This window comes from Numida meleagris, chromosome 9 (genome assembly GCF_002078875.1).
Source record: "Numida meleagris isolate 19003 breed g44 Domestic line chromosome 9, NumMel1.0, whole genome shotgun sequence".
Lineage (NCBI taxonomy): Eukaryota > Metazoa > Chordata > Aves > Galliformes > Numididae > Numida > Numida meleagris.
The window spans coordinates 8196538-8219590 of record NC_034417.1 but is presented as its reverse complement, the minus strand read 5'-3'; the positions used below and the strand labels follow the sequence as shown (position 1 = coordinate 8219590).

At 41.8% G+C, this 23053-nt stretch overlaps 1 protein-coding gene across 12 annotated transcripts in view; it reads right to left on the bottom strand.

Moving 5' to 3' along the window:
* Positions 483-23053, bottom strand: part of FAM214A (family with sequence similarity 214 member A) — a 43069-nt gene continuing 20498 nt past the window's right edge. For 10 of the 12 annotated variants that reach the window (XM_021407839.1, XM_021407841.1, XM_021407837.1 and 7 more), the window contains 11 exons: positions 18953-19137; positions 17940-18142; positions 17353-17478; positions 15223-17071; positions 14600-14716; positions 12308-12387; positions 11422-11530; positions 10465-10623; positions 8274-8342; positions 5845-6044; positions 483-1708 (listed from right to left, as the gene is read on the bottom strand). In XM_021407839.1, the coding sequence (XP_021263514.1) occupies positions 1555-1708; positions 5845-6044; positions 8274-8342; positions 10465-10623; positions 11422-11530; positions 12308-12387; positions 14600-14716; positions 15223-17071; positions 17353-17478; positions 17940-18142; positions 18953-19137 (3251 nt within the window). In that variant the 3' untranslated portion in view covers positions 483-1554. Of the gene's footprint in view, positions 1709-5844; positions 6045-7877; positions 7937-8273; positions 8343-10464; positions 10624-11421; positions 11531-12307; positions 12388-14599; positions 14717-15222; positions 17072-17352; positions 17479-17939; positions 18143-18952; positions 19138-23053 lie in introns of those variants that run through there. The other 2 variants (XM_021407844.1, XM_021407845.1) reach the window with 2 other exon arrangements.

Here is a 23053-nt window from a genome sequence, read left to right as displayed (position 1 = left end):
GACTAGAAGCTGCAAGCAATTTCTCCCAAGTTTCTGCAAAACACATGCTAACCTCTGAAAACCCAGTGTAACAGAGGGAAAAAATACTGCTTCGGCTGGAAACAGGTTCAGTAATATCTGGGTTTTGTCCTTCTGTAGCAACAGTCACTTGAATACACAAGAGAGTTGATTAGTATCGTCTGGAAAGTCTGGCCTCCCTTACTGTCCCTGGCAGACTTCCTGGAGATTTCACGGTGCTCTGACTTCTCATCTCATCTAAGAGCAGCACTGAATATACAACACGCACATTCATTTGTCCTCCAGTCTTCATCAGATAAGGATGTTACACTCCAAAATGTGAAGGTCACCTTTCACATTACTGACAGTATGAAAAAACAGCAATGTAAAGGAAAACATTACCCAAGGTAAGACAGCAGAGAAACTCCGAGATCTTTGGCAAGCATTGTAAAGCTTCATTTTCATTATTAAATATATACTTCAAATATAATCAAATGCTTCTAGCTTTATTTCTCTCAGTTACACAGTTTAACACTTAGCATAAACTGTTTATCTGACTGTGATTTGTTTTAGGAATACACGTATTGGAAAGCTTTTATATGCCCAACATAGCATCTCTAGTAAAACTTCATATAGCCACCTAGTGGCCTACATGGAACTGACCTATTAAAAATATTTAGGATTACATGAAGATCCTCCTTATCTAAAAATAAAACAAAGTACATGTTCCATAGCTTTTGCATATATTTAAGATATAAATGCTAATTTGTTTGCACAGTACATCCTTCAGCACAATCTGAGAAATCAAGTGTGGAAGGTGGGAATCGTATGAAACACCAACAGACAGCAAAATCAAAGCGGCTCTTTAGGAAAGAAAGAAATGGAGGGAGCTAAACACGAACCGAATCAAGGATCTGAATGCATGGGTAAGCGAACAAACATCCCACACTATGGTCGCAAGTGTTATTAAGTCTGTATGAGAGGAAAAAGCAAAAAGGGAACCGTTAAAGAGAGAAAAGAAAGCCGAATGCTTGCATAGTATGAAATGTTACGGAAATTTAGCCGTTGTCCCCATTTTCAATAACTTAAATGAATATCACTTAAAACATCACACAGATTAAAGACATCTGTATATATTTCAGACTTCAATATTAATGCCAAAAATACATAGTATGATTTTACATAGGATTTATGCTACATTAGAACACTAAAGACAAACATCACTTGAGTATTAAATGAAACATTAAATATTAAATAACTGAAAAATAAAATAAAAAGTGTAAACACTAAACTAACTTAGGAAATTGCTATTGCAACACATCCAATGAAGTGGTTTTAAACAGTACAAAAAGATTAGAAGTACGCTTCCAGTCTACATGGAATACACAAAGCTCATTCCAGAAACCTGTTACAAAACTGGTCCGGGATCACACAAGAACCTTCTCTCTCGAGCGCTATTTTCATTCCTTTACAGATTTAATTTTATACAGCTTCACCAATTTTCTCTCGTAAGGAGTAATCAACAGTAAAACAAATACTTCAGTTTGCCATTGTTTGCTAACATCTTGGGGAAAACTGAGGATTTGTTGGAGATTCAGTGTAAGATTTGAGTTCATACGCAGCGCCGCTATCAACTTCCATGGACTTCCGAGAGAACAGGAGCCTAACGTCTCGGTGGAGGTAGATCTTTCCAGATTTAGAACTCTGGAACCTGAAACGGTATGACCATAGGTATTATGTAAAACAATCAGGAAAAGATTAACTTCAAATACTATTTAATTATACGTGGAACTTTTAAGAAGTTAAGGCCAAAAAAAAAACCCACTTGAACACAAAATGAGCCCTTAAGTAAGCAGCATATTAAAATGAAAGAAAGAATAACATTTTCTGTTTTCTCTATCCAAACCTGCCAGAAACGTGCCAGTGCCACTTGCCCTGAGATTGAACAGCTATAGGTAAAACAATTTGCATTTCAGAGAACTGTACTCCATCATCTTCACCTGGCAGAACTCCTTAATTTCCTTTCCTCATCCAGGAAGAGGAGGAGATCCCAACAAATATTTCTTATGGCAACTGAAGTTAACATCACTATCAGTATGCCACAGTCACGGAGAAAAGCTATTGTGGTAGGAATTAGAAACAGAAAAGAAACAAAAAGAACACTGAGAGAGCAAAGCTCACATAAAACTATATGCTGCATTATCACATGTACTAGAATTTGCACAAATTTCTAATAAGCATTTACTCATAGACCGTACTAAAGCAAGAGTAGTATCTCTACAAAAATGCAGACAATCAGTTTGAAATTCTGAGAGGAGTGAGAAAGACAACAGTGGACCCAGAGGAGCTGCATGCCTGGGGGCAGGCAGGCTGCAGAATCACTGCATTCTGTGCCATTCACTCTGCAGAGGAGCAAGCAGAACTGCCCATATGCATCCCTACAGACAGAAGAAAACTCTGCTCTTCTAGACACACTGCCAAGGGCATTAAATGTACTGGGGTCTAGCAGAATGCTCCTCCTTGCCCCAAAGTGCTCTCCCATCCATCATTTGGTTGCTTGGTGTCGTCAGTGTGAAAGCCCTTTCCCTGGCAGGCAAAGAAGAGATGTTTCTATCCTAAGGGGAGATTCTGAAGGACAGCACATGAAGGAAGAGAATAAACGAGGTGAGGAGCCCACTGAACACTGCAAAAAGTCAGCATGTAGCACATAATGCGTTTTTAAATAAAAATTGTTATTGAAAGATCTTCTGAAGCAAAAATATGACATGGAATAGATCTAGTTATCAAAGCACTATTGTAAATAAACCTGAATTATTCCCATTTTACTTCTGGATCCATCAGGAAATTATCAAGGTCTATTTTTCAAACTTCTCAAGCTCATTATTTTCAAGCACTAAGAATCCTGTAAGATTCCCTTTGCCCAATAAATATCGCTCCCCTGTAACTGGGCTTTTCTAAGCGTGACATTTCACGAAGATTGGAGGAGGATGAGTGGGAGATGGTAATTGAGTTTGGGAGACTCTTCTGGTTTCTGCTTCTATTGCCTTTATTTTTTGAGAAGTACCTATCACAGTAACTGAGGTGTGCTGCCTTGGGTTTTCACATGTGCAAGTGCACAGGAATTCACAGGAGACCATCACACTCATCCTTGTGGGTGGCAGTGGAGTGGCCAGCACAGGACTGGGCCTGCATCTGTGGCAGTTCCAGTGGTTTTGTGTAAGGGAATCAAGAAAAACACAGCAGACATTTCTGACAGATGGTGTCCTAGGAACAGCACCGATATACAAATATAGGAAGGCTTAAAAACACAAATAACAGATGAGCTAGGAAGTCTGGCAGAAGAAAAGAAGCTAAGTGATGAACATGACTGGAGAAATGACAAACAAGCACAAAAACCTTCACGTATCAACAGGCCATCAGAATTCAGAAGGAACAGAGTAAGCCACAGCAACAGGATACAGCAGGATAACCATAAAAACATACGTAGAATGATCTTTCCTTTTTTGCAAGAGGAAAAGACAACACAGCACAACCTATACAATCTCTACGTAAAGCTCCAAACAATGGAAAATTACAAATTTCTAGATCAGGAAAAATGCTGACAGATCAGAAAGATCAAAAAGCAACCAGTAAGTCAGGAGCAACAGAGACCTTCAGCTTCCACCAGCAACGTGTCTTTGGCCACATCAGGAAAATATTAAAAAAAAAAAAAAGAAGTTTCTCAACACCCTGAGGAATCGCTATGTCGAAGCACTGGTTGGAAGCGTACCCTGCCAGCCCTCAGTAACACCAGGCTAATGAAAGAAATGAGCCCCGTCAGCCCTAAGCAACAGCCATTATGCTCCATACAGTTAAGAGAGACACTATGTCAGTAGCTACAACAGTTGACCAAGCCTTAAAAACCTGAAAAGCATGGAGTCGTGGGCAGGTTCTCTGTTTAACTGCCTTTTCCAGGGGCTGCCAGAGAAAAGCCCAGAAACCAGCTGACTGTCACCAGCACGGCACAGGGCACAGCTGGGCTCTCATTTCAATGCTCACGCAGACTTCATTACAATACACAAGTCCTTGTTTGGCAAGTAACAGAAGTATCTTGTTTTTATTTCCAAAGCACCTTCAAGAGACTTCTAAAATTGCATCAACCCTTCATGTCTTCATAAGAATCCTCTGCCTTCTGCACACGTTGCCTGTTATGTCAGTACTGCATGCTGAACAATCTCAAACATCCTAAACTGTGTATGTAGAAGTTGCATAAACACTGTATCTGACACTGTAAAGAGTGCTCTAGAGATTCTGGATGCCCATTTAAAGTTCTGGATCTATACAAGCTTCTTTGCTGAATTACCACTTGCAAAGAAGGCTTTCACAATGCAAATGCTGACAGCTGTAATTAAGGCCTCACAAGCAGATGCTGCCATAGTGCAGCTCAACGTTTGGGGCCTCACTTCTTTGGTTGGTTGGGTTTCTCTGAGCAAAGCTTCAACCCATAAGCTTAAGAAACATGTTTTCAGAAGGTACTGCAACTAAAACTGAAAGGCTGCTTTAAGCCAACCCGAGTAATAAGAAAATCTTGGTAATTTAAGTTTTTTCTAGTTTTATACGTAAGTTTTCAGTAGGATGGGTTTGAGGAAACTTGGCTGCTTTAAATCCTTTTAAGGATTTAAAAGTAACATATATGAATGATAACATACTCATATGGTTTGTTTTTCCAACCAGAAATGGTTACACTTGCAATTACGTGTTTTACACTATACATTAAAAAACCCTATCAGAAGTCTGAAAGCTGGACTACATCAGACAGGTATTTCAGAACTAAAAGCAGCAGAACCACTGCATGTCTGTGTCAGCAGAAGACTGCAGATGTACTGGCTCTAAGAGACTACAGAGAAGAGAGCGTGCTTGTTTTGGGTCTAAAACAAACCTTCCAACTACATGAAAGCAGAAACTAAAAGGTAGTTAAGTTAGATACAATAAGTTAGTGTGGCCTGAAAGGACAAATTTCAATTCAGACTAAAATTCAGGATGAAAACACGGTTCAACATCGTAATCATGATGTTATTTTCACACTTCCGTAAGCCAACTCACATCTTTCCTGCCTGTTGACTTTCACTTAACAGGAAACGTTGGTTTGAAATCACTGTCAGAGGCAACTGTGCCTTCAGGTCTGCTGGTAGGAGCTAGCAAAAGTAGTGAAAATTCCAGAAGTAATTCTACGACAAGTTAAACTAAGAGATCCAACTGTTCAGCCTGCTGGCTTTAAAATGTCAGCAACCATCAGGCTTTAAAGAGCTGCAATCAATGAAATAATTGGGTTTGTGTGCATGTGGTTTGTCCAGTGCAATAATGCAAGCAGAAGTCTGCAAACCGCCAAAGGACAAAGCACAGCCATCACTTCTCCTTTGTTTCCCATTGCAGCCTTCAGAACACCCCAAAAGCAACCGCACCACACCTGGTTTCAGGCAGAGCTTTGTAAATCCTGTAAGGAAGACGTGGTGAAAATTTCATAAAGTGAAAGGCATACCAGTGGCTCTCATTCGCAAAACAGGTTTTTAGACTTCTACCACTAAACACTGCACATTTAGTGGTGATTCCAAACACTTTTCATGTCAGAACCTGTTCTGCTGACCAGGCCTGTGTGCTCATGGCCACCTTCTCCACACTGACACTTTGGCTTCTGCCACGCTACAGGCAGCCCGTGCTACAGGCACGTGCACTGCTTCTCGTAACTTCAGAGAAGGTCCTGTGATCCAGCCAGAACTCAATCTCTTCTGGAAGGAAAACAACTAAGCTTGACAAGACTACACAAATATCAAGAAAGAACTTGATCTTTGTTCCTCCTGAGCAGCTTACCTCAGATGTATGAGGTAGCGTAGTAGCCTTTCTTCAGTCTGTTGGCTATTTTCTTTATTGACAGTCCGCTTGATTTCTCGTCTCACAGGAACAGAGAAAGTTCTTTGCCGTAGGAATGTCTGATGATTAGCTGGCATCTCTCTCAAGTCATAGATCACCACAAACATCTTCACCACAGTTTTGTTAGGGTTAAATAAGGTCTGAAAAGACAGACGGTTCAGTACAATAGCGTTTAGAAATGAAAAATTGGGGAAAGAAATCACTTGTGAAAATAGTCACCGCCCTCTATGCACTTTGTTCCTATGTAAGACAGAAATATTTATGCAAAAATGTGCAGTCTTTCTGTATACCTCGACACGTTATCTACCAGACAGTCTCTTATTTAAAATATGATAGTAATCATTTTTCTGATCTGAAACTGTAGCACATGACTACTATAATGTTACTAATCTGCTTCTCTATTTTTATTTTTCTAGTCAGATTTTTGTCTCCACTATTTTTGAGACATGCTGTGCTTCCAGCAGGTGCAGAGGCGGGCTCCAATTCTACACCTGGAATTAGCCATGTGTCACCCTGGCCTGGGTTCATAAAGGAAAGAGGCAGACATTGGTTCTAAGCATGGCTGCAATTTACTTTCTGATTTTATTACGGGAAGTAGGTACTTTTAAAATGTTGCAAAACGAAGCTGAGTATTTAAACCGGGTGTCTCTTTTCAAAGGATTTCAGAATTTGGACTTGTGAATTACCTCACTGAAGAAGTAATGAAGTGTTACCAACTATCCTGAATCTTCAGTAACTGATCTGAAGCTTTTTGACAGCATTGGATGGGTTCAGATGTTTGGAGACTCTTTCGTCCCACAAATTAGACAGATTTATACTTTAAATTTCCACGATTTTACAAGTTTCTAGAGAAAATCACTTTTCCACTGGTAACTTCATGCTCCTCTCTAGTAAATAACCTCATTCTCTCTGCATTAATTTCTCGATAATGCACTCACACCTGCAATGTCGTACCATTTTTAAGAAGGGTAGAAAGGATGACCCAGGGAACTACTGACCTGTCAGCCTCACCTCCGTACCAGGTAGGATCATGGAGCAGATCCTCCTGGAAGCTATGCTAAGGCACATGGAAGAGAGAGAGGTGATACGGGACAACCAGCACCGTTTCACCAAGGGCAGGTCTTGCCCGACCAACCTTGTTGCTTCTTATGATTGTGTAACTACGTCAGCGGACAAGGAAAGAGCCACTGATGTCATCTATCTGGACTTCAGTAATGCCTTTGACACAGTCCCCCATAACATCCTTCTCTCCAAATTGGAAATGCAGGAATTTGATGAGTCAATTGTTTGATCAGTGAGGAACTGGTTATGAGATGGCAACCAGAGAGTGGCGGTCAAGGGCTCAATGTCCAGACAGAGAGCAGTGATGAGTGGTGTCCCTCAGGGGTCAGAACTGGGAGCAGTACTCTTTAACTTCATCAGTGACATTGACACTGGGATTGAGCATGCCCTCAGACAGTTTGTGGATGACACCAAGCTGTGTGGTGCGGTCAACACACCCGAGGGATGGGATGCCATTCAGAGAGACTTAGACAGGCTCGAGCAGAGGGCCCAGGAGAACCTCAGGAGTATCAATAAATCCAAGTGCAAGGTCTTGCACCTGGGTCTTGGCAACCCCTGCTATCAACACAAGCTGGGGTATGTAAGGATGGAGCCCTGTCAAAAAGGACCTGGGGCTACTGGCAGATGGCAAGCTGGACTTGAGCCAGAAGTGTGCCCTCACAGCGCAGAAAGCCAACTGTAACCTGGGCTGTATCAAAAGAATTGTGTCCAGCAGGTCAAGGGAGGTGATCCTGCCCCTCTGCTCTGCGCTGGTGAGACCTCACCTGGAATACTGTGTCCAGATGTGGAGTCCTCAGTACAGGAGAGATGTGGACCTGTTAGAGCGCATCCAAAGGAGGGCCACAAAAATGATCCAAGGGATGGAACACCTCCCCTATGAGGACAAGCTCAGGGAGCTGGGGCTGTTCAGCCTGGAGAAGAGAAGGCTCCGAGGTGACCTGAGAGCGGCCTTTCAATATCTAAAGGGGGGCTATAAGAAAGAAGGGGATAGACTCTTTAGCGGGGTCTGCTGTGATAGGACAATGGTTTCAAACTAAAGGAGGGGAGATTTATAATGGATATAAGGAAGAAGTTTTTTTGTTTTTTTTTTTAAACAGTAAGGGCAGTGAGGCACTGGCACAGGTTGCCCAGAGAGGTGGTGGGTGCCCCATCCCTGGAGACACTCAAGGTCAGGCTGGACCAGGCTCTGAGCACCTGATGGAGCTGGAGGTGCCCTTGTTCATTGCAGGGGAGTTGGACTAGATGACCTTTAAGGGTTCCTTCCGACTCAAATGACTCTATGGTTCTATTCTATGCTGCATACGTACCACTTGTATCGTTCCTGAAGGCGGTACCCGATAACCCCTTTTACCAAGGGACTCTAAAGTAATTACACCCTAAGAAAAAAAGAAACAGAATTACCAGGGTGCAATACAAATCATAGTGCTCTATTCATTTAATTGTACTCGCATGTTGCTGTTAATTTTTAGAATAAAAATTAAAGACTAGAAGACAATATTTAAGATGCAGTTAAAAATCAACAGCAAATACTTTGGCAGATCATTAAAAGCTGTGAAATAAGGAGTACGTGTTCTCCTCTTGAAACAAATTTCAAGGTTCCACATGTTCAGACTAGCAGTCAGGGAGCTACAGAGAAATAAAAAGCCATTCTAGAAAGAAAGCTCTAAGTTAAAAATGAAAGACTTGCCCATCCATTTCTATATGGCCTGCAACTGCACCAATAATACTTCCATCCCCAAAGAATTAATTCCTGCTTTTCAAAGACAGCAGATGCACTTAATCTCCCGTTCTAATCCAAAATTAGCAACGATATCATCTGCTTCAGTACCAGCAGGGATCTATGGAGCATGTGAGCATCCCACTGACATCCAGGGAGGAAAACCACTCTGCTCCAGCACAGCTGAGGTCACCCTTAAGGCTCTGCAGTAGAGCATGAGCTGCATTATGCTGCCGTGCACAACTGCTGTACTGCACTGATAGGGACCCATCAAAAACAAAAAAAATCAACAAAAAAAAAGCCAACAGGAACCCCAGAGCAAAGAAACTAGCTATATAAACAGAAACAATGTTTCTGATGATGGAGGCACGATACAAATGTTGTCTTAATCCTAAAAGACTCAGCCATAATAGCATGTTTACAACATCTGGGAAAGCCTCAAACAATGAAACCGTGCTAATGAAATAAGCAATGCTACTTTAACCATTGGAAGAACATCAGGATCCTTTCATCTCCTGGAAAATTAGGTGAAATAATCTAAAAAGATGAAAGCGAGAAAATTGATACTACTTTTCTGTAGTTAAGAAAGACACATACAAGCTTAAACTGCATTACACAAATTTAACTTGCAAAGCCATTTAACTTCACTTTCTGAATCAATTTAGAAGCAGAATATAAAAAATATGGTACATACTACGAATTTAATGTCTAAATATTGAGATAATCAGGTGTTAAACCCTACTTACATGTTTAAATAAACTATTTACATATTTTAAACACACGCACAGTAAAGCCTCTCAAAATGAGATCTGTCACCCAGGTAACACCTAAGTTACTTAACAGCCATTTGAAATGAATCTAGCTGTCTGATTTGATGGTTCAAAGCATCCAGACTTTTGCTTTTTTACAAGGTAGCAATTTTTAGGCATTCAAACCTGCAAACAGAGTTAGTACTGCACTGCTAGGGTAAACACCAACAAATCAAGCAGCTTGTGAGAGTGACATGCTTACCACCGGCTCAGACAGCAATTGCCTAAAAATAAAGGGCTAAACAACCTCGACAAGGAGTCTAAACTCTCCATCCACAACTATACTTTGGCATACCATCCAAGCTACTAACTGACAAAGCAGTTAGTTCCCCAGGACATCAGCTTGTTTGGACAACAAAATGTATCCTATTAGCCCAGCTATTGCCTCACCGCCTATTTTAAGAAAATTGGATAAAAAGAGATAGTGGAGGTCAATCACGCCAGTGATATTCCATGACCAGAGCAGCTGGATGGTGGGACACAGCAATGGGAGAAAATGCACTAGTTCGGAAAAGAGAAAGGACAAGAGGAAGAGATCTTGATCATAAGCAGCTGGAAACATCCTAGACCCCTCCACAGCCCCACTGCCTGAATTCTGTACTCACCTAGGTGGAGATGGAGACCAAGAGCTATCCAAATTTAATTCCCCAATCGTCTGAAGCCAGCTCTGTCCCTATGTAAAAACTGCAGGGCTTTGAAATGCCAAAGGATGAGGACAAAAATATCCTCCCTGAGGATACTGTATCTACTACCAGAGAAGTACCTGATCAGCTGAGAAACTCTGAATAGCTCTGGGTAGTTTACATACCTTAGCATGCTAATTACAAAACATCTCAGCAAGCATTAGGATTGTATGTTTGATTACCGTATTAAAGCATGAGTTAGACAAGTTCGCCTGACTACAAGCTTACGAATTATGTTCCACCTTACTGGTTTTAAACAGAGGAGAGAAAATTCGGACCATACACTTACCATGTAAGGAGAGGGTGCGTTATCATCTGAAACACTGTAGAATGACACTTCAACAGGGAGAGTCATGTGAGTGGGACAGAAGACCCCGCTCGCTCCCACTTCTGCTGTGAAGCCCTCGACGATGCCTAGCGGGTCTAAGCGAAAATTCAAGACGGACTCCTGAAAAACAAAACACATACAGCTTAGATTGAGAGCGCCTCAAAATACAGCAAAAAGTAAGAAGCAGTAAGCAAGTGTTTATAAGAGCCTGGGTCTTAAGCATTTCCTGAGGTGACACACCAGAAATCACAACTCCGGCAGAAATTACAACGAACAGAGGAACATTCAGCATGATGGTAGTGCTCTAAGAGAAAGCATCATGCAAATCCTATCCTGATCCGACTCAAACCTGCACAAAGCCCACAGGGAGCAGCGGGATCTATTCATGGCTTCCCTTGGTATGTGCTATCTGAAAGAATAATGGGCTATAATCTGTAGCTTTTCTCAACAAATTCTCTCCCTGTTTCATAAGGTATAATGCAATCCATAAATGGTCTAATTAGTCACTGACATTTGATAAGCTACATGAAATCAAAAGCTGGAGGCTACACTTCCAATATGTTGTTTACTACACTGATTTCACGTGGCTTTTGCAAAACATTTACTAAGTTTTAAGAGTAAAAGTGTGAATCCTTTTTCTTCTGGGTTTATATAAACAAAAATGAACAGTAACAGTTTAAATCTCACTTAAGCCAACAGAACACCTCCTAACTTAACCGTAGTGGGAATTAAAAGTTAAAATTTCTGATTCTGTATCTGAGAGAGAAGACTTCTTGGGAGTGAAATTCATGCCTTTATAAATGGAAATTAAAACAAATTTCAGTCAATTTAATTATGAATCTTCACACTAATGCACTCTAAAAAGCAGTACAGAAGAATAATAAAAATACCACAAGACTTCTAGACAATGTGCAATACCTCAAAGTTTCCCAGAAGGCTAAGACTTGTTACTGGTGGAGCACTAGAACTTAGAAATGGTTTCCCATGGCTCTCTGGATCACTCTCTCTGTTTATACATTGTTGTGGGCTATTAAATAAAAGAGAATAAATATAAAGGATGAACACATTTCCTTTTGTCTTCTGGGTATAACCAGGTCTAAAAAGAATCATTTACTTTCTGCATTGCAAAATACTGTGCTAAAGAAGTACCAGTTGAACACCGTCTGCTAATACTCTTGCAAAACATTTTCTGGGTAACTGAACAATACCTTCACCGAGAGATTCAGACAATACACATTTATGTTGTTCATTAACTCTGAATTAAAAAAAACAGAATTTTTATGTTTATGTGATGCACGTCAACGTGTAAAAACTCATGACTAGTCCCTTTCAAGGGTCACATTCTCTGAGCAGATATAAAAGCAAAATATTTAACCCACTCAACTCTAAGAACAAAACATCTCGTTTGAAAAAATGTTTTTCACATAATGGAGAAAAAACTCCACGGAAAAAGAAGAGTCACTGATCAATGTATTTTCTGTTTGAGTACTCGAGCACATCCTACAGTGTTCCCAATCCTACGCGGGACAGAGCTGGTCTCAACAGCAGCTCTCACTCTGGGGCTTTGTCCCAGTGCTGTGCTGATTTGGGCACCCGAGACAAAACCCATCAACTGATTGCCACACCAAGGGCTGAAATCCACTGTCTCCACACAATTGCAATGAAATCTAAAAGTAATTATTTCAGAATAAGAATTCTTTGGAAAGACACCACTATGTCCATATTTGGTAACCATCTTTGTTGTTATATCTGTTCTGTTTTCAAAAAAAAAGAAATCTCAAGGTTTCTGGTAAATAAAACGTACCTTCTTGCAGACAAACATTTCAACTGCAGCAGTGATGAATCCAGATCAAAGCACCCAGACTGTGTTTTCCTCTGAGGAACCTCAAAAGGGGAAGAAAATCCTAATTTAAAAACTGTACCTCCCATAAGCACAATTTTGACAAGTAAGCACAGGTTTGCTAAGAATTTGCATGACATTACAAAATCATGAAAACAAAGGAGAAAGTTATTCTAAACTTAGTGAAAAAAATCTAAAATTATTAAAGATTATAAGTCCTGATTGACAGAACTGCTTTAAAAGACTGAAGTAAAAATCTGATCAACATAAACAGGAGCTTCCAGAAGAATACAAGAACGAAGCAACAAGAACTAACTGTATCACTGTACCCCCAAATCACTATCCAGCTCACTCAAGAGGCTTTGGAGCAGTACAGAGCGTTAGAAATTAACAAGATGTAACAACTTCCATCTGAGTTCCCTGAAAATATGACATCTTCCATAAGCACACAAGAACTAAACACACTATATGCTGATTACAAAAGGTCAGTATCGTCAGTAGTTTTAATTGGAACTACCTTTTTCTTTAAAAGCCCCGAACAACCAACCAGGAACTATGTAGACTGCTCTGAAAGTAATGCCTCCTGTTTATTTCCACGGGAAGTCCAACAGATACAAAGAGCACAAGAACGCTATTTGATAGAGGAAATTCTCAGCTGTAAAATGCTATTTTTCAACACAGTCACCACCATTAGTTATGTATTTTTGCCAGTGATGAAAACAGCTTGCATGCCACGTTGGTAAACATCTGCACTGGCAGAGGTGACCCACTGTTTCACAGCTGCTATAAGTGTGTTACTGCTAGGAAAACATCGCCCACACAGTCCATCTTTCATCACCCCAAACAGATGGAAATCAGAAGGTGACAAATCTGGACTATATGGTGAGTGTGGTAGGACAGTCCAGTCAAGACTGGCAATGTGCTCCACCATTTTCAAACTGGTATGGGGCCTGGTGTTATCTTTCAAGGGAAAGGCTGTCTTCCTCTCTGGCCTGACTGGAAGTTTGAGCCCTCAGCTTAGTCAGTGTTGTGATGCAGCAGTTAAAGCTGATTGTTTGTCCAGGTTCCAGGACATCCAGAAGGATCAGCCCTTTCCTATCCCAAAAGACAGCGCACATCACTTTACCCACTGAGATCTGTGTCTTGAACTACTACTTCAATGGGCAGTTCACGTGCCATCACTCCACAGACTGCTTTTTTGACTTCAGCTTGCAGTGGTGACACTACATCTTGTCACCGGTAATGACATGATATAAGAAACTGTCATCTTCAGCCTCATACTGGTTCAATAAGTCCTGACAAACACACATACAGTGTTCCATCCGTTCCTGCACAGCATTCATAGGACCCACCTGGCACAAACTTTGTGATATTCCAACACTGCCACCATCATTTCCAATACATTGAAGCCAATGTTCAGCTCCCATACACAGTCCCTCAGTTGTGATCTACCGATTAGCATGGATGAGCTGATCGAGATGCTCTTCATTTTGTGCTGTGGCAGCTGTGCATGGCCATCTGGAAAATGACTTATCTTTCACATTACGGTCACCACAGCTGAAATGCACAGCCAACTGTCTCCCTGTGCTCAGTGCCACTGTTGGGTCTCCATAAATGTTCAGCAAGCGTCAATAAGTGTCAGTGGGTGCCATTTTTCCCACACAGAGGAACTCAATTCCACACCTTCGCTTCAGACACAATTCCATGTCAGACTAGCCAACATAATAAAACATGAGGCATTACTTTCAGAGCAGCTCTCATAAGAATGTGTTCCTGCCTTAACGCAGCAACCTTGTGTCACTTACTCATCTGTATCTCTGGAAGTTGAAGAATATGCTGTACAAACTGTTCACAGAAACAAAAAACTTTAGGATAATAGGCCACTAGATATTAATAACTCACACAAAACCTCTTCAGTGACTAAATATGTTAATTTCAAAATGCTTTCTTTTGTGCTCTATAATAACACCATTGTTTGCCATAGAATTTTTTATTTTACCTTTTGTTACTCTTGAGAATCTCTGAAGAACTACCTCTAAAGTATTCTTTTTCAGAATTTTTCAACTTCATTTTAGTGTTAACTCTCAAGATTCCACCTGCAAAAGCATTCACCCTGACACCGAAAGTAAATACGAAAACTTCTCCTAGATATCTTGTCAAATTTTCTACAATACACAGGAACTAAATTAACAAGATATCCCCTTCCTCATGGGAAAGTTGAGTCATAATTAAGCCATAATTTCATCAGTAACTTACAGGACTTGAAAGCAGAGGCAACCCAGTTCGGGGATGAAAAGCCTTGGTTGAAGTTCCATCCAAGGACCGAAAATTGTGTTTCCGCCATATATTTGTGTGTTTTAGAGCTGGTGCTTTCTGTCAGTGAAACAGATTTACTCAAGATATTATTGGGCTATTTCAACAGCCTATCAAGCTATCATCTGTTTGCTCGAGTGGAAAGAACTCCTGCAGCTGGTGCACCTGCATCACACTAACGTATTATAAATCAGATGCAAGTTCTCTTTGATTCAATCTCCAACCACTACAAATTACTGATTTTAAAAGGCCTCCCACCACACTGAAACAAGAGTATGTGTACACACAACACCCAGCTGACTACAGAAAGTGTCATTTCTAATGCTATCACAGCGAGCAGGACGAGGCAATGTTCTTGCTCATGTTAAACTTTGAATTCAGGGTGGAGGAGGGAAGCACCACTGGGCCAAACTTCACTTCAGACATGGAAGCAGACAACAGTCCCACCTGCTTCACATAGAGTCAGACAAAAATTCTTCCTCCCGTCACCCTGCGCAAATATAGGGTGCAGTTACAAGTTACCTGACTGCCAGCAGCTAAAGAAATCACTCTTTATCTCTGCTTACCTGCACATCTGGGTTCTTCAGCCGCTCACACCTAATAGAGCCGTCTTCTGTAGACTTCTTCTGAGAAGTGCTTTGGAAATCAAGGCCTACTGGCTCTTCATTCTCATCATGTGCAGCTTTCATTTTATCTTGTCTGTTTTTATTTTTGAAATTGTCATGGTCTTTATTTAAATAATTTTCAATACTAATAAGCTGGGTATTTTGCTCATAAATACTTGATTTCTTTGAGTCTTTATCTGAACATTTGAGTTCATTCTTGTGCAAAGAGTCAGATGCCTGCATCACAGTTGCTTTTTTTGTACCTTCAAGTAGTCTACATTTATCTATCTGCAAATTGTTAAAAGTGCCCATGTTGCTGCTCTCACTAACAATCATTCTTTCTTTAAGTTTATTTGTGCAAACCTGTTCATCAACGCTGCTAAAATTTGAACACTGTTTAATTCTATTGGTTACCTGGTCTTTCTGCACATAATCAGAATGCATCATTTCCAATTTATCCGGCAATTCAGATTTATTTTCTTTAACACATGGTGATGATGTGTGCATGTTAGTAAATGAATGAGAAGTCTTATTTGAAGTCTGATGAAATGCATTTTGGACAGCTTCACTGGGTTTTGCTAACACCAATTTTCTTCTCGCTTGAAGTTTCAGAGAAGCCTTTGATTCACCATCAAACCTAGGACTGATCGGAGTATCAGGTGTTTTGAACCTTGATTTACTGCTGTCTTCGAGCAGAGAAAAACTGGATTTAGCAAAAGAAACAGAAGATGGTTGCTTGACTTTCTTCAGCAAATTTTCATCTTCATATGTACTTCGGAAAATTTTTGAAGTAACTGGGCTAGTCTCATGCACTTTGAATGGACGACCATTGACATGAGAAGTAGCTGGATCACAATGAATCAAGTGCTGGGCAATCCTTGCTATAACCTCCCGCCGCTCCTGGAGCAGAGAGTCAATGAGAGGGTTACCTTCTCCTGCAGGTGGACGGCCACAGTGGTTCGCTGGAGCACGAGGATCGAGCCGTGGGATTTCTGGTATTGCTCTAGTTTTGCCTTCACCACCATCTTCTTGTATTGCATTATCTAAATTGACAGTAGGAACAGGTGAGGTTTCCTTGCCTTTCCTCAGCAAGCTTTCATCTTCATAAGTACTTCGATAAGCTTTTGGTGTAGCTGTGCTGGTTTCGTGTATGTTGAAGGGACGTCCAGCAACCCCTGGGGAAGTAGCTGGATCACAGTGAATCAAGTGTTGAGCAATTCTCGCAATGACTTCTTGTCGCTCCTGAAGTAAGGAGCCTATCAAAGGATTGGTTTCTCCTGTGGACTGATGAGAGCAATGACCATTTGAAACACGGGAATCAATCAAAGAAAAGGATTTAAAAGTTCGAACAGCTGTTTCGTGAGATTGCGTCTTACTGTCTGCTGCAGCATTATAGCACTGAACTTTCGATTGTGACGCTGCAAAATCAGATCCAAGACCAGCAGACGGATAAAGCTTTAAATTTCTGATAGAGGAAGTAAATTCAGGTGTCTTTTTTACATTAAGTAAGCTTTCAGGTGTCATTGTCCACGCTTGTTTCCCACAGACACGCTGCGGACTGGAGGTACTGCACAGTTCTGCTGCACTGGATTCACTGTGCTGATGTAACTTACGCTCCTTCATTTGCTTTTCATAATAGCTAAGGTTGGTGTGAATACTACAGGTCAAAACTGGGTAATTTGATTGTCTGGGTAAGGACTGGACACTGACTTTCAAGGCCACATTGTGAGAAACATTAGGAACAGGAAAGACATGCTCCGTTGGTGTCTGGGAGAACGTCCATTGCAGGTCCACATCTGCAGCACCCACCCTGAAACAAGACAGAAGTGCATTTACAGACATATCTCAATAAAGAGCCTTTGATACTCTACTTTGTAAGACAAACTTCAAGAACAAAGCACTGAAGCCTTGTCACACAGCAACTGCCACACTTGGCAAAGTATAGGAACCAGATACAAATACCACAGAACCGGGCCAACAATGTGGCACCCTCTGAAAGCAAAGGGGACCACGGGTAGGAAGAATGGGTTCAAGGTGAGCAGCAGCAACCTGCAAACAGCAAAGCAAGAGTATTTTTGACTTCAAACATACCTGTACAGAATGTTACGGGGAACAGCACCATGTGAAACACTCAGCCACGCGCTCAGCTGGGAGAAGAAAACAAAAGAGCGAACAGCCAACAAAAGTGTCTTCTCTTCAATGAATCGATCTCCGCTTCTAAAGTGCATTAAAAGAAACACACAGATGTTGGTAAGAATATACACAGAGAACTAATAGAACTAGGACACAGAATGCTATTAACAGAGCTAAGATTTCTCAAGATCTGTTGCTCCCTTTCCGTGTTTGCCTCCTCTGTCCAGATCACATTATCATCCCTCTGGTAAGAGGTTAAATGTTTGCAAAGATCTTGTAGGAAATTACAGTCATATATATATATACTCAATTATATATACACAAATACAATATACTGCACGTGCACTGTTAGAGTATTCTGCATTAAATACTAGAAGACAAATTTACTTGCAGGTTTTCATTCTGAAAACAAAACAGATGATTCAAGCAAAACAATGAAATTCCAACATTTGAAGATTACAGAGCCTGATTTGTACCCATCTGTGTAAACATTTATAGAACTCAACAAATCATGAACTAATAACTGATCCCAGTACCCAACTTACTGTCGAGGAACTGGTTCCAAAATCCACCTTTCTAACAACAACGCATCTTGTTTGATTGCAGGATCATTTAAATCGTTCCCCTCTGTGTTAGGCCCTTCATCACTATAGCAACAGTCTGGAAGTAACATCACTTCAACCATGATTGGAGTATTGTTTTTCCACAGTAGCATAACCTCAGATCTGGTTCGCCTGGCTTGACGACACTAAGGGAGAGAATAAATGTCAACATATACAAGCCATAAAAATACTAGCCACATTTAAACCTACTTTAAAATCACGTTCCAAAGACCTTGAAAAGGGCAGGGGTCAAGTACTGTAGGTTACATTGCACCAAATCAGAGATAAGATCCCAGAGTTATCAAATGACAAATTAACAAATCATTTATGCCTGTAGTTAGAGCAATATCTGCAGAAAATAGAGGGCTCACAGAAGTTCTCTCAACTACCATACTTAGCAGCTTTTACTACTCTCTCCACAAGCCATCCACAGCAATATCCTATGAAACTTTGCATCTTGGATCAAACTAACTTCTGCATGAATAAACTGCAAATTCACACAGCACTCTGCATCTTTTATTTGAGAGCTGCTCCAACCTCAAACTGAAAGAGATGAGGTGCATTTGATGGCGTTCCTGTTTTTCTTGGACCGCTAATTTTTTAACACCACCTGAAACAGCAAAAAGTTCTGCAAGTCAGCCTACATTTTCTCTCTCTCTCTCAAAAAAAAAAGATCAGCACTAAGTATAGCACTCACAACCTGCATAATAAAGATTCAAATAGGTACTGCATTCAGGTAGCTGTGCAGAACTTCATGTTCAAGGATAAAAGGCTTAATGATCTCCTTTTAAGGACAGATCTGATCTATTATTAGTACGACACCGAATTACATACTCGTTTAAATGCAGAGCTGACAGACAGGAATTGTTACTCGTGCTTAGCTACGAATCTACCAGGGGTTCTCAGCTGATTTTGATCATGGCAGCAATACTTCAGATGAAATGAGACCATCATACCTGAGCCAGCTTGTCACTGCATTCATGCTTAGTTGTTGGTGGCTGACTTGACTGCGCTGGAGGACAATGAAAGCCCTCGGTTCTGCCCTTTATCGAGTGTTCGGGTGTCCGACCTTCGGTGATCAGCAAGGCCAAGGAGACCAGGAACTCCTCAGCTTCATACTCAAAGTACTCATCTAAAGTATCTGCCATTTGAAAAAGACAAAAATCAACGTCACCTGCTGTACAAGCATTAAACTGTAGCTGGCCCTGTGGCTTGTTCCAACGGACACTTCAAACATGAGCTGTGGGAAATGGATGTTTGTATCAGACTGCCTGCCCTCTCCATCATGCCGAGTTATCACAGCGCCAAAACTCACCCTTCTTCTACCTACAACTTCGCTGCTGCAAGCAGACAAAATTAGACACACTCTAAAGAAAGCTCCACAGAGTAATTGCCTGTGTCACCAGGCTGCACGAGTGACAAAGAACAACAGTTTGTGTTGTGACCCACGGCTGAATCACAGCTTTTCTACAGGAAAAATCTCCCCTGGGTCCCAATGGAAGGAGCCTGATGGCAGTACAACTTGACATCCTGAGCAGCACATAACAGATACAAGGACACACTGCATCACATAATACATTAAAAAACTCAATAGGAAAAAAATAGTAAGAGTTAATTATATTAGAAAAAGTGGGACACAATGTTCTTTAAGATTTTTATAGTGAGTTCCTACTGCTGAGAGCCAGGATTATTTAAGAGAGGTCCATTTATAGTTACCATTAACAGCTTTCACACAGAGACGAGGTTCACGAGGAACATACAGAATATTCATTGTTTCATACCACGCTCAGTCCAAACTTGTGCAAAGAACCAAACCTCAACAAGTCTCCCTAAACAAAGCAGCAGCTGCAGTGCTCCTCGTGAGCCATGCTGGCATGTGCAGTGCCCACAGAATGCAATGTAGTGGCCCGGCAGCAGCTCTTTGTTTTACGCTTCTGGGGAATAAAAGCATGTGACATCTTCACCGCTCTAGTGTGAGCATCCTGCATCCTACACCAAAACAAAGCTGCCAGGAGGGACTGTTAACTTCAGTACACGTTCTGAACACCATGCACAAATGCCTTTCCTCCTGTAGAAAAGAGACTGTTCAGGAGGTTTTGCTGCTTCGGTTTTTTGCCTTCATTCCCTAGTACCTGAGCATTTAGCAAACACGGTAAGGCAGACCTGAAAAACCCGTGGAATGGATGTATTAAATAAAAACTCCAGTGAAATGCCCGATAACTTGCAAGTAGAAACTACAAAGTGTGTAACACCAACTTCTGCACGGATATATTTGCTGAGCCCAGGCTTGTGCTCCACAGGCCCCAGGGCCTGCAGACTATGTGAAGGGATCTACACATGGTACATGGGAGAAGTCGGGAACCACGCTCACTACGGACGAGTCCACATCTTCACACGCTCGTTTCCTCTTCCTGAAGGGATGCTCTCCTGTCTGTGGGCAAACAGAAGAGAACGGAGTGCAGAGCAGCCTGTCCCAGCGGGTTACCCAGCTCCTTTTGGTGGCACTACAGCCTGACCCCTCTTGCCCCACACCATCACCAGCACTGGAGAGGACAGACAGAGGGATGGACAGCGGGGGCAGCAGTGCCCGCTCAGTGGCAGCGCAGGCCTGCAGGGCTGGGTGCTGCCTGCACCAGGTGCTGGCCACCAGCTGCCTTCTGCCAAAAGCCCGAGGTGAGATGAGTTTCCTGAGGACCCCACGTGGCACACGCACCAAGCCTTATGTCACCTGGCACGAGTTAAAGCGGCCGTTCTTCTGATGGATGGCAAAAAGTACTAACAAAGGGGGCATGAAAGATTAAAGGAACGGTAAATAACAGAGAGGACAAGCCACCTACAGTGATGTGACTCACCGACCAAATTAGGCACCTGCAGCTTTTTTTTTTTTTTTCCAGGCATAAGCCCAAACAACAGGTAAGTCATACTTACAGAATAGGGAATGGGACATGGAAAATCTCTGAAAAGCACTGAGATGTTATCCTGGTGCTAATACAAGCACCGTGCTCAACTCCGCATGCCCAAAGGTCGCGGTGATGCTCAGGCGGTCACAGTGGGCTGGATCACTGTGGGAGCAGCTCTCCTGCTCGGCTGTAGGAGCTTCAAGACCCAGATTCCCTCAGTGGTAGCAGGAACAAACTAAAGCAGAACAGCCTCGTGCCTAGCAGGAAAAAAGGGGGGAGGAAACGCTGCTCCTTAAGAGAACGTCAGAGAATCTGTGCAGTTAAATACGCAAAAGCACTTTTTAAAGGAAAAAATGAAAGCGCTCCATCAAGATCCGGATGCATTTACACAGACAGATCTCACCTCGGTCAACCAGCTGCTACAGAACAGAAATGGCAGAGTAGGACACAATACCTGAAAATGCACACGAGGAAACTGCAACAGCACGTCCTTACAGAATGACCAGCACCAAGCACTGAGCTAGGAAAAGATACTGCTTTCTTAACAGCATTATAAAGACAGGGCCAACAGTTAAAAATTACATCGGCAATGTAACAAACAAGGCATCTGATCTTGATTTTTAATTCTTTTAAAGCACAAATAGCAACAGTTATTGAGAAATGTATTTTCCTACTAATGCCATGTGGCATGTTGACTTTTTTTAGCTCCACATGATTTCTGTATTATTTGGCAACTTCTATTAGCTTCAGTAGAGGAAAAAAGCCCTGTGAACACTGGGAAGCATAGTAATTGTTCCTACACAACAGACACAGATGATGCAAGTTGATGTAATTGAGGACAAGGGTGGAAAGGCATTTATAGAAACAGCAAACTCAGTGTTTAGCAAAAAAGAATTCCTGGTTATGCATGCTGCAGCAGTTGGCTTTCGTCTATAATTCAGCCTTGTTTAAGACACGATGCACTGTGCACAATAACCTCAAGCCTATAACCTTACTATGAATATGTTTTTATTCTGCTTCATCTCTGGCAATGGAACATGCTAGTGTATAATATAAAACAAGTGTTCCAGCAATGCGTGTATTTTCCTGCCCTTAAAATAGATAAAACTCCAGTTGGTGGACACAAGTACAGGGGAATTAAAGTAATAAGGCACTACTGCCCTTTATTGCTAATTGAAACTGGAGTGCACCGACCAGCTAATCACAGGAGACAGCAACAGACTGCTGTAGGAGGAAATATAAATATATATGTATATAAATTTAGAATGAAGCTATTATACAATACATGGAACTAAGCACATAGTGCTGGATAGCTTAGACTAGTGTTTTGTCTTCCTTTGTCTCCTCCACACACCAAGCAAGAACTACTTTCCCACATCTTCTAGACAAACAGGAAAGCACATTTAACCTGAGATGTCAGGAAGAGCCTTCAGATCCTTGCCCTCTCCTGTCCACTTCACACATGCACAAATCACTGGAGCACTGCAGCGAAAGACAAGAACTCAAAAACAAAGGAAAAGCTAGAACAGGCACCCGTACTAAAATCTCTTCAATTCCTGCCTGCGGAACAAGGGAGCCATAACCTCACTGAGCTGGGGCAGAGACTCTCCCAGCACAGCTGAGCCAGCTCTGCCCATCATCTCCTTCCCCAGTTAGGTCACAGCTGCACAGACCAACTCCCTTCCCTTTCCTACTGCAGTATTTTCTGCGGTAATTACAGAAAATGCTTTCATGAAACGTGCATTAGAAGAGCAGTTAATCTCTCTCCTAGGCTGAGACACGAAGCAAAGACGTTGGTATCATGCACCCAGGTGCTCCACCATGCCTACTGAGAACTCTGCCCAGGCTGTATTCCAGATGTGCAGCTCTGGCCCACCCAACGGCCGTGGGACCCCCCACACTGTGATCTAGGAGGCTACTCCTAGGAGTCCATGAAACACACCTAACAGTTACCTTCAAATATGCTCTAGAATGGCCCAGAGCATCTCTGGAAAATCTTCAGGCATCCAGAACAGATTCTGAAGGCCACCAGTATAATCAGACTCCTATTTCACTTGCTAGGAAGCAAGCAAACTGCACACCCAAGCAGGAATCGCCTCATAGGCGCAGCTCAGGTGCACGGCTGGATGCTGGCCCCACTGCCTGCCCAGCCCCACG